General features: G+C 28.7%; 1 protein-coding gene across 1 annotated transcript; it reads left to right on the forward strand.

Annotated features, from left to right (window-relative positions):
* The first annotated feature begins 712 nt into the window (after positions 1-712).
* On the forward strand, positions 713-12,025 carry LOC122270197 (uncharacterized). The gene is made up of 2 exons (XM_043046708.2): positions 713-863; positions 9,208-12,025. The coding sequence occupies exons 1-2, from the start codon at positions 860-862 to the stop codon at positions 11,466-11,468; spliced, it is 2,265 nt and encodes a 754-aa protein (XP_042902642.1). The 5' UTR covers positions 713-859; the 3' UTR covers positions 11,469-12,025.
* Positions 12,026-13,141: the final 1,116 nt, after the last annotated feature.

The raw sequence follows: 13,141 nt of genomic DNA on the forward strand, positions 1-13,141 counted from the left end.
GACAATTCATTTTGTTAGGTTAAATAAATTTTTAAAATTTTGAGTGACTTTTTCTCAATAACAGTGAAAGGACAAAAATACAAATATTTTTCTATTTTTCATTATTCTTTTTCCTTTTTTTTTCTAATTTAAAAAAAAAAATTCCAAAATATTATGACTAGAATGATGCTGGAATAAATAACATTGAAAATTTTATATGCAAATGTCTTAAAGCTTAGTTTTTCAAACTGTTGCGATATCCAATTCTGCCATCCTAAACAAAATGTTTTATTTTGGCGAATACAAAATCTTTTATAGAGATACTGCCTACTTTCTGAGAGGGCGAAATAATCCAGTGGGCCAATTGACATGAAATTATACTAGGTTGTCACTTGTCATTCTCATGCAAACTAGGATAAAGTTAGCTAAATTTTATCACTACTTTTTTATATAAAAAGGATTTAAATTAATTTTTTAGTAAAATCCCGCATCACAATTTTTTTTCTTCTCTAAACAGCCTCTTTTTTGCGATTTATGTGTTTTTTAATTTTCCTAATTAATTTTTCTTTAAATAAAGAATTATCTACCTTTTGTTTCCAGCACTTTGCACTTGAGTTTCAAAACATCCACGAGGTCATATTTAAAGGTCACCAGAATTATCTTTATGTCTGCTATCAGAAATCTCTTGTCTTATGCTTAACTTTAAATTTATTATTTATCAGATGCGTAATCAGAAAAATCAGTTCAATTGTTTAAATATCTATTGTAAAAACTATTACCATGATTTAATGCTATTCGAAGTTAAAAGACTATTGCTCCAACGAAAACCAAAATACAAATTTGAATCTATAAAAGGACAAGATATATTCCGAATTCTGCAATGAGTAAGTCGTCTTATTATTATTACTGTTTTATATTTCCTCAGCTAGTGCTCCTTATTGTTGTATTTTTTCGACAGATATAGATATATTTTCAGAAATTTATCAATCGAGGTAAAAATAGTGTTAATTTTAATGTATATTTATGAAGAACCGGTTTATGACAGTTTTCATCATAACAAAATTTTAATTGACATAATATACCGTTAGCTAGTCACTTTACCCATTCTCTCAAAAGTTTGGATGGTAAATAACTGTTACTAACTGTTTGCCTTTGAAAGCTGTGTAAAAAATCAGGGCTATTGTTTGTAATGTTGACAGGTTTAAGGCAGAAGCGTATCCATTTAAAGATAGCTAATCAATAAAAAAATAATTAATATGTAAAGTGGCAACTGTTGAGCAACTAATTTGAGTATAGTAATAGCTGGTAAGTTATTCAGATTATTACTATTTTTGTTACAGATAATAATCATTGGAAAAGTACAATTATGGAATTTTTGTACAGTCCGCAAAAAAAAAAACGAATCACCCTGAATAACTTACGTTCTAATGATCGGATTTTCACGAACTAAGTGTCAATCTTAATGGTTCCTGGGGGGGACCTCAAATATGTTAATTAATTAGCGCTAACTATTAATTAAGTTACGAAATCAGACACAAAAACGTACTTTCTCTGAATAAACATATAATTTTTTTTACATATTTGGAATCTAGACCCTTGAATTAGTGGGGGTAGACAAAATTTTAAAAAAATTGGGTGGTAAATTGGGCCGCAATAAAGGTTTATATATTTGGCGATAGTCCAGAAAACCGCCAAAAAAAGTCGCCTGCGCAAATAAATATTTTAAGATAACCCATTGACTAATTCAAAGGAGGAGTGCTTAATTTTACTAGGTTGCTACGCAACCAAACTCTGATTGTAAAAAAATTGAAATAATGTTCAGTGATTGCTCAGAGGGGCTTAATTTATTGTTAATAGGAAATATCTCGAAGTTTCCAGGCCATAAACAATTTTTTTAGGGGATTTCTTTCCAAAAAGCAAAAAAAAATATTATTTTAATCTCCTTTGAAAAGTAAATTTGAATCGATTTATAAATTATTTATGATAGTTTTTAGAATTTAAATACATGAACTTTTTATCTGATATTATTTAGATTACACTGTTTTTACTATATTTATTCGAGGATTTTATACTAAAATAAAATGAGCATAACTTATTATAGCTATATACAAAATTTTAGGGATAATCATTTTTACAGTTTTAATCGAGTCTTCTAGGCAAGAAAGTTTGAAGAAAAAAAAAGTGCTTGAAAAATAAAATGTAGATTGTATAATAATTCTAATGCACATTCACAAGGCTTTCTATAATTTACGATATTTCTTTTTTCTATAACTCAAGGAATTGCTGAATGTTTAGTGGCATTTTAAAAGGATTGAAATATGTTATGTTTAAGAATAAGATATTAAAATAATATGTTGAAAATTGTAGGATTCATTGCTTAAAAAATCGCTTCATTCTACTAGATATTTAGGTTACATCGTTTCCTTTGGATAAAGATGATTAGCAAATAGCATCCTCATGTTTCGATACATTCTGAAACTTATACGTTCGCAAATTCACCATAAAATGTCGCACAGCATATTCTTCAATTACGATAAGCTACATTTACCACCAAATACTGCTACTATGGTTATTTTTGCTTTCTTATATATATCTGATGATCTCTTTTTTAAACAGAGCTCGTAAAATCCTTAAGGTACTGAAATGGGGGCACAAAAGCTTAAGAGATAAAATATTTAATTTCATTAACTCAAAATATCTGGTGTCAAAATGTTAATTTTTAAGTTAAATATAACTTTTACAATATTGATGTTCTTACATTTTTAAAGACCATATGAATCCTGATAAAATATTAAAATGCATATGTTTACTTTAACTAGTGTAAAATCCTTATTAAAATAATGATCAAGACCCAAATGTAAAACAGTATAATTGACGATAAAAACTCAACTGGCTTCAAAACATATGAAGAGGGAAATAAAAGTCGACATGTTTCGAGTTTTCAAATGTAATCGCCCATTCTCAAGACTTGTCAGGCTTGGATAACTTGTGACTTTTATTATTGGACGCTCAAAACATGTCTATTTTTATTATCATCTATTATTTTTTTAAATCAATGAAGTTTTTATATTTTCGATTCAGTTTCTTGGGATTATCCAATTTAGTTACACAACATATTAAATTATTTCACTCGATATTAAAATAAGTTTTACATATGTTATAGGCACAGGTTCTTAGATTGAAAAAATAATAATTCACTACTTTGAAAAAAAAATTAATGCAGCAAAAAAAAATCTTTTTTGCTGCATTGGCTGCAAGCCTTAACATTTCAGTTTAAGGTCATAAAAAAATTCCGTTTACAATTGAAATTTCAAAAGTCGAATGTGAAAATGGAATATCCCCTAGTACCAGGAATCGAAATTAAATAGTAACAAGGACAACTTTTTTAAACAAGTTAGCGTTTCCGTCCTACTCGAAGTTGTTTGAAAAGGTATTTTTTATATATCGATTCCAAAGTTTATTCTACATATATTTCAGGGTATACTTTCGGAGTATTTCGATCGAGTTTATTTTTACACCCTTCTTTGCTTAAAATTATTAAATAATTTACTTAAAATAAATTATTCAAGCTACATGATTTAATGCATTTATAGTATAATAATAAACGGAGCTTCCGACGCATATCCTTAACCTTAATACCGCTATCATTAAATAAATGGAATAAGCTTAGATAAATAATAAAAGTTAATTTTTCCCTCGTGTAATTTTCCAGGAATAATATGTTTCGATCAAACAGATTTCATTCTGGAAATAGCGAAATTATTGAGTAGGTCCCTTGGAGCAATATCATTCTTATCCTCTTTTGACGAAATATAGGAAAAATTAGTTTTCACAGTTTCTGTAAAAAGTATGTTAGCCTACTTGCCACGTTTTTTTTAAATTTTTTTTTTATTAAAATAAGGTCGGAAATTGTGTATTGTGTGCACAGCTTCGGAATCCTTACAAATTTCAATTTTTAGTATTTCCTGATTAACAAAATAAGGCATTTTCCTGATAACAAATTATACTACAATAATATCTTGGAAATCATGCTAAAGTAAAAAATTAAACTAAATAGTTTAGTATATTATCAGAAAAAAAATCTACTTGAGTAAAAGATATAATGAAATAATTAGTGAATCACACGTGGTCAGATAATTAAAAATTTAATTTCACAACTAAGATAGTAGGACGACATTTAAGATACTGAGATATTTTAAGACACTAAAAAAATTGGCTACGTATTCCACAGCTTTTTATGTTCGGTATCTTTATCCTCTTTGTAGTGACTTATAAAACATCAACACTATTTTAGATAATCTAATTTGAAGTCACAAGAAACAAAAAGAAAAGACAATCAATAATTTATATTCTTTTTTCAAAAAAAATAGTATGCTAAGTAAATAATCAGCTGTTTTGCATTAAATAATTTTAAACAGCTGAATGTTTTTAATTTCTTAACAAGGTTTTATTCTTAGCTAGCAGACAATAATTCTTTAAAAAAAACTTGACTATAATTTGAAAAGGAAACCTAAATTAAAGAAAATCTAAATTACAGTTCTAAAAAAATTATTAGTATATTAATGAAGAAATAATAAACGTAAAATGGAGAAGAATAAGAATTTTAAAATGTTAAAATTTTATTAAATAGTTGGTAAAATAGTTCTGCGATACACTTCCGGAAATTTCTTTTAAGATTAGGATGATATAGGGTAAACCAACAAATGAAGGAGCATTTCATAGATATTTCTTAGAAATAAGATTTTAAACGTTTTAATTTAGATTGATTGGTAAGAGTAGCTTACTACCTAACAATAGGAAGTCCTTTAACAATGCATTTAGTTATATGGTCTTTGAGTCTTCTCTGGAAAAAGTTTTGAATTTGTTAGTATCTGTTCAACGCCTTGTTTCTTTGACAAAATTATAAGGTCAGTGTTTGTTGTTATCCGTTTAAGCTACAATTAATTGCATATAATAATGCTTTTTCTTTTCATTGTGAAAAAAATAATTCAAAATATGGTCATTGAAGTTACGTTTTATTTATTTTAAGCATCATAACATAAGCAAGTACTGAGATTAGGGGGTGTTTATTAACTGGATTACAGAACGATGAAAAACCAATGTATAAACAAGTGTTCCTTTACTGGGATTTTTTCAAGTTAATGAAAATGAAAGAAAATTTTTAATTTTCTTGTACCTTTTGTCATATTATAAATCAAAATTATGTTAAAAATAAAAAAACAACAACTTAACCAGTGAAGGAACAGGCATGTTCCTTCACTGAGAATAGATTTCCCAGTGAATGAATAGTATGTGTGAAATATGATTTTACTTGGATAATTAGTAGTTCAGCGACATAGAGGACTCCTAAAATTCAGTTAAATGTTGTATGGATAGTTCCTATAACTATTTTATTTAAATATGCAAATTTAATTGCTAAATTTATTATATTATTAATAATTAATTTATTATTTATCTTTATAAATGTAGTGATTAGTTATTACATCATACCTTAGACTCCTTAATAAACTATGTTCATTAACTAAATATAACAACTAAATATAATAATAAAAGCTTGAATGGAATCTTTGCAGGATTTTGTGCCAATAATTAGCTAAATTATTATCCTATTGCCGTCTTTAATGTCCTAACGGGAACTGGTAGGAAAAATCCATTTAAAGACAATTATCTAGGTGAAAAATGGGTGAAGTTTTTTTAAGGTGGCATCCACCGATAACTCAGTGCAATGCGTAGATAATTTCAAAAGGCAAAACTTCCCTTAGAGAATAATATTCGAAATACTGGTTTTAAGAACTTCAGAGAATCTTTAGGAGGGAAGTAGCCCTGGCATCCTTTTATAAAGTGATTGCATTTACAATGTGAATGAAACAAGAGTTGAATACTGCCCTTAAACGGGAAAAATCTGCGGCCTTAAAAATTATAAGGATTTATATTCTAAAGTACCTAGGAAAGAAAAAGTACCTCCATTGGTAGTTTTTCCTTACAGAAGAATTCGTAGAGACATTACAGAATCAGTCCCTGCTACATATTTCATTGGAAAAAGCTATTCATGAAATGAAACGATGACCGCAGCAACATTTTACAAATATATTGCAAATGTTTCTACCCATGGCTAATTAAAAATGCAATCAAATTCCTAATTTTGCTTCTTCTGGATAGGTATAAATCTCATATCAATTTGAAACTGAGCAAGTTTTGTTCCTCAAAACAAATTTTCTGGTTTGTTTTCTACGTAATTCTTGGAAATCTCGTTAGATCTTGAAAACAAAAGAATTGTAAAACAATATGTCTAGAAAATTTTACATCCATTTTAAAATAAGATTTGAGGCATCAACTGATAAAGTTAAAATGCTTTTATGAAATGCGATATTTTTTCATTCGATGTAGAAAACCTTGACTGTAACAAATGCATGCAAAACAGACACCAAGAGTTAATGAGCAAGACAACTTATCAACAAAACACATGCTTCGAGAGTAACGATGCGCTATTTCTTCAGAAGCTTGAGAAGGAAATCTCACAAGTTATGTTGCAAATTTTTAAAGGAACATTGACAGAAAAGTTTAATCTCCCAAATATCCAATAGCCTGCGCTTTTCTCAATATTGAAGAATTTATTTCAAAAAGAGCAATTGTATAATCAAATTTTGGCTCTGAAGCTGAGACAACTAACATTAATAATGAAAGTATCTTGAAAACTGATTTTGAGATAAGTCCTCTTGAGGCATTGTTAGTTGCAAAAACGATTGGTTTCATAAGTAACTACTAGATATAAGTCAATGAGCGATGGGTTTTACTCAAACTTCGAAACTCCTTTTTCTCATTTATTATCCAGTGAGGAAATTCTGGAAATGGACTTGGAAAATCAAAAGAAATTTCGAAGATACATTTACATTGGCCAAAAATTTGGAAAAAAGAGGAAGGTTAAATCAAAAGAAAAAGAAATAAATTACTCATGACTAAGAGAAGAAAAATACTTAAAAAGATTTAAAAAAAAGCTTAAAAAAATATGAGGAAAAGATTAAACAAAAAAATGATCGAATTATAATAATAATAAAAACATCATCAGATTACAAAATGATAAACATTCATAATTTAGAACGGACTATTAAACTGTGAGAAAAAAATTAAAAACATTTTTTTAAAATTATGTATTCAAACATATTTTACTTTCCATTCCATGACTGAAAAAAAAGTAACATTTTCCACATTAACTATGGTTATATGTCGTAATTCCAAGAAAAATCTTGTTTTTAGACATTTGTGTGGCCTATGGATTCCTAACGAGCATCAAACATTATCAAAATTAAGTGTTCATTCTCTGGAAAATTTAGTGTTTATTCACTGGTAAGAACTGTTCCTTCACTTGGTCATCTTACTACTTATTATTTAAATCACCAAAAACTTAAAACAATATTATGTAAGTTATCTAACTTTTTTTACATAATTTGCATTTAATAACAAATATGTTGACACCATCATTTAGCTAAAATTACAAATTTTGAAATTTTTATGAATTTTTTTTAAAGGCAAGCTAAGCTTAAGTGTTCCTTCATTGTTTAGTTTACCCTATAAGATGTTGAGAAATTTGCGATGTTGTGAGAGATGTTTGAAAATGTTGACTACGTATTTTTATTAATATTTATAAAATATATATTCAAGAAATTGATAAATATATTATTCCAAATCTATGCATACGTAAGTATATTATTGAAATTGTATCAGTTATTGAAAAACAAAATAAAAAAAATAAAAAATAATCACATTAAATAAGCACAATCTGGTGTATTCTATCAGAAGCACGCTTTTTTAAAACTAGACATTTGTTGAATAAAGTGTTTTTGATTCAAAATTCTTTACTAAATTGCAAATAAATTATTAAATGACTAAAAAAGAAACATCGTATTTTATAGTGTGAAAGAAATAAAAATAAAAAGATTAGCAAACGAGTATTAGCGAAAAAAATATGAATGAAATTTTACGCTACGCGCGCGAAGTCAAGTTCCTCCCAAGTTTATCACATTTTAATATTAATCGCCCCAATTAGTTATTTCTTAATTTTCGCCAAATTAATTTTTTAAAAATAATTAATTTTAATTTTTCTTAGCTTCTAACAAATAAAAACAGTTGAAACTTTAGATTTTTCAATTGAAAAATATGTAGATTAATATGGTATAAAAAAATTCATACCTTATAATTCAATATTTTTTCATCCTCACTTTAATTAAATAATAAAAGATAATAAATAATTATTAAAAATTATTTTTTGCATGAAATTATCTTTGGGTAAATGAGTTTTATGAGTGGGTGCAATTTTTTTTGAATTGCTTCATTAGTTTTGAAAATATGACTGAAAACGCAAAAAGCGAAATTAACATTAAGGGGTACGAACTTTGAATCGCTCTCCTGACCAAACTATGGGGACCACATTTCCCAGATTGCGGCTACCCCCTATATTTTGAAGATAAGAAATCCAAATATGTAAAAAAAAATGCATGTTTATTCAGAGAAAGTACGTTTTTGTGTCTGATTTCGTAACTTAATTAATAGTTAGCACTAATTAATAAGCATATTTGAGGTCACCCCCAGGAACCATTAAGATTGACACTTAGTTCGTGAAAATCCGATCATTAGAACGAAAGTTATTCAGGGTGATTCGTTTTTTTTTTTGCGGACTGTACATTTTTCCTGACATGAAAACTTTGATCCTTTTATTTTTTATCAGTGAAAATTATTTATTTTTTAATGAAAAAAAATGAGTATAGTTGTAGAATTTTTTAGACGTCTCTTTGTCAAACTTACTGGGATCTATAAAGCCAAATCTGTTTCAAATATATCACCAAGAACAATGCATCTCTACTGTTTTGATTGTGTTTAATCAGTAAATCATCCAGTAACAAAAAATCACTGAAACAATTGGTTTGTAAATGTGCTATTTTACTTTTTAAAATAATTTTTTTTTACCGATTTGTTTTTTAGAGGAAAATTTCTTCTCCCTCAATTATTAAGGGAAGCTGATGTAAATTTAAAATTTTGAACAATATTCTTGTTCTAATTTTGTTCGTCCCGCTTCGCAAATACCATTTTAAAATACTAAAAACTGAATAAATTAAAAGAGAGAATCCTCTCAATCCGCCTTTTATTCAGTTCTTGAATTTGCTATTGTTTTTGTACTTCATCACGATAAAGAAGTGGCATCCCAGAACTAAATATAAATATTGTACATTGCAGGCAAGCAACAAGAAGATGGAAAAGAATTCACCGAACATGACAACTTCGTAGATTATACGGAGCCGCCTTCACTAGAGAGTATAGCAATCGTGTGCACAGCAGTAAGATTGTGGTCAGATCCTGAAAATGTGCATTTTGATACTTTAAATAATCTTCATAGTTTTAGTGAATTAAAGGAAAGAGTGTTAAACAAACTAAAAAGTCTCATCTTGCCAGATTTACTAAAAATCAAAATATCCAATGTTATTGAGCCTATAGGGCTACAATTATGCGAAACTAATTATTATTTACCCGAAATGTACAGTGATTTCCGTGATATTCATAAAATTGGAGGATCTGTTTATTACACAATGGAAGGAGTTATCGATACCGTTAAATCTCTCAAAGAGGTGATTAATAATGAAGACCAAGTTAAAGACATCAGTTCTTTGTATGAGTTAGCTTGTAAGTACTGCTTAGAAGAAAATATTTCATATTTATGGCAGAATATGAGTTCTGAGAAAAAGAAAAAGTTTTATAATGCCTATTACGGCGCATATAGGGATCATATAGTAGATTATTGGACTGCTTATCTTGAAAACGAATTGCAAAGATTTTTAAATAAGATTACGAGTTTTGGCTACGATGTATATGATTCTAATCAGAGTATTTATCAAAATATGACTTCGATGTCCGTGTTTGTTGGTAACATATTTGCTCTCAAATACTTCTGGAAGTTATTAACGGAGCAAGAAAAGAATATCAATATGGAGTACTGGATAAATTTGGTATTAAAGGAACTCAGACATAATATTTCAAATGTTAACAGCAATGTATATCAACAATACAACCCATTTGCAGATATTTTGTTCTTTTTGTTATCTAAAACGAATGATCAACAGAAAAAGTATTGTATTTTTCACACTCATTCTGAGATAATATTAAAAACTTTATTTTTCTGTTGGCCTTGGCAACGATTTTTCCTGCCCACAATCAGGATGATGTTTGATTATCTTAATAAAGATGTTTATGTTGGAATAATGTCTGACATTACCGTGGTAATTAGAAATGGTAGAACCACGGGCGATCTGGTCAGGGAAATCTGGCATCTAAGTCCAATAAGATTAAAAAACTCACTCAGCCTAGATATGGAAGTCTTATTATGGAATTTACTTGAAGTAAATGACACTAAAACAATCGATGTGATAATAAGCAATATTCCACCTGAAGAAAGAAGAGACATTGCCCTGAATATAATAAATTATAATGACTTCAGTCACGTAATTTTATCCGGTAAGGTTACTTTTCTGGACACTTTAATTACAAAGCTTTTACCAATGCATGATGATATCACACGTATGATCAAGATGCGTATATTGGAATATAAGCGTGAAATTTCTTTTTTAATCATCAGCAATGATATTCCAATTGTCGATGCATGGTTAAATTGGATTTTTCCGTCCGAAAATGAAATCAAACATTATAAGAAAGAAATACTTAATCCAATGAAAATTTACATTTCTTTGATTCGATTAAATGATTACGAATGCGTAAACACATTTTTAAAATGGCGTTTTGAGACGGAGGAAGATATCACTTCATTCAAAAAAACTTTCGTTCAAAAAGGTAACTTTCTTCGATGTTTCAATCTGTTGATCGAAATGAGCAATGACTACGAGACTGGATGGGATAGATTTGAAAGATTTATAAATCATAGCTTAACTTGTTCTGAAGAAATTTCCCAGTTCAAGAAATTGTATTTGAAAAGTGTACCTACTTTCTTAAAACGGGGTAATTTGACATTTGCAACACATTACTTAAACTGGTGCTGTAACTCACTGGACGAGGTCAATCGGTACAAAAATAATTTATTGTTCTCTAAAAAGGGAATCGGAATGCTTTTATATCGCTGGCATCATACATTGCATTTCGGCTTGGATAGCTTTCGTAGCAGATTAAAATGGTTCTATCCTCTCTCAACTGAAACTATTGATAAACTCAAGTCGTTAGAAGTTTGCAAATTCATTGGATTCTGTGACAGCTATGCTCCAGAAAGGCAACAAGCCTTCATTTATTTACTGGACTGTTTAGAGTGGAAATCGAATTCAAGAGGTGAAGGCGAAATTCTCGATAGTACTGATGCAAAGATTATAAATCGTATATTGATGGGAAAGGATATTAATGGGGAGGACACCAGTGATTCTTCTTACAACTACGATAGCGATGGAAATAATTTTATTTCATGTGAAGATGATGATATTTATGATTTGTTGTATTATTAGTTGAGATGCAAAATGCATTCTAGATTATATGAATGCTTTCATTAATAGTGTCTTTTATGTATCACTGCATGTTATGAGAGATCTTGCTACCAAGCACGATTGCTTATACGACCATCTTTTCCGTCTTAAAATAGTGGATAATCCTGCCTGCCCCCTCTGCCGCAGTGGTGCGACGATGAATGCTGGACATCTTCTCAACTGTTCAGTTCTCACAAAGAACTGCATCTACTCCCGATACTGGGAGGCCATAGAACTTTTGTTCAATTTAAGTTCTTGAATTAATTTTTGTGTTTGATGTTTTGTTTTTGTATTTTGTATATTTCATCGCCTTCTGTATTTGTATTTTTGTTTTATTTTGATCTTTGTTCGGCGTTAGGATAATGTCCGTATCGCCTGCTGCATTGGAAATAAAAAAATGTTATGAGAGATACATTTTTTGTACAGTAAACGGATAGTCCAATGGGATCTCTAGAAAATGTTACATAAAAAATGAATATCACTTTAGCTTCAAATATTTGTAAAATAATTTAAAACAATTAAAATCTTTAGAAGAGCCTTACTTTCTTGTTTCACACATTCCACTAAAAGTTTTGGTAGCTGTATGATATCGATTTTTCTGTATAATATTTTGATTTTTTTTCAGTACCGCCTTTTCATGCAGTGATTCGGTAAATTTCGATACCTCTCTTTAAACTTTGGAAAAAATTGTGATAATAAAACAATGTATAAACGACAAAATCAGTAAAAGTTGAAAGGCGCACTTGCAATATATTAATTTTTAATTAATATGAAACATTTTTTCGATTACAATAGCCTTGGCAATAATAATTATCTCATATTTTTAAAAAGTATGCTTAACAATGTAAATTATGGGCATTTTTTGCTTTTGGTCATTATGATAGGAAGATTTTGGTCAACGCCGTCATTAGAAAAAAAAAACATTAAAAAAATAAAAAAAAGTAATTTATCCAAAATGTTTCAAGCTTTTTTGGAGTGACATAAAGCAATTTCTCGATCTCAATTTTGTTTTCGCACATAGTTAAATACCATATTTTTAAACGAAAAAAAAAATCAAAAATTAATAATTTCAATGCTATTTATCATAAGTGAAGCTTCAGATGTTAAATTTTATTTATGTATCTTCAAACTTACAATTTGTGTCCGTCAATTTTTCGAATAGCCCTTTTAATGGTAATTATGTCGAATGACGTTGATCAATTATTGATATCTTACCTAAATTTAAATTTTTGTTTGTTTGTTTTTTAACCATTATTCTTTGGTTTCTAAAACAGAAATGAACGTTCTATTCCGTTTTAGAGGGGGTGGTTGTGAAACCATTACTGACTCCATCGATACTTATTTAACTGTTATAAAAGTTACTATTTTTAAAGTAGTTGAATTAGGACCTAATATTCTAATTTAAGTACAGGGTAATTGGTTTTATAAGGCAAATCAAGGGTTTAGCACACTGAATATGTTTCATATTTTCAGAGCTTTATTTTAAAAAGAGTATCAGCATTCATACAAAGTTCAACTGAAATTCATCAGTATCCAATGAGAGATCAAAGCAAAATCGGATTGGATAGTAATCCGAAAAAAAGAAGAAAAAAAGCTGCGAAAGCAGTTTCGTGAGTTGGAGAGTGCAGCGAGCAGAGTGTGGATTTCCTTAATTA

The sequence above is a fragment of the Parasteatoda tepidariorum genome, chromosome 3, assembly GCF_982258835.1.
Source record: "Parasteatoda tepidariorum strain Cologne lab strain chromosome 3, Ptep-v5.0, whole genome shotgun sequence".
NCBI classification, from domain to species: domain Eukaryota; kingdom Metazoa; phylum Arthropoda; class Arachnida; order Araneae; family Theridiidae; genus Parasteatoda; species Parasteatoda tepidariorum.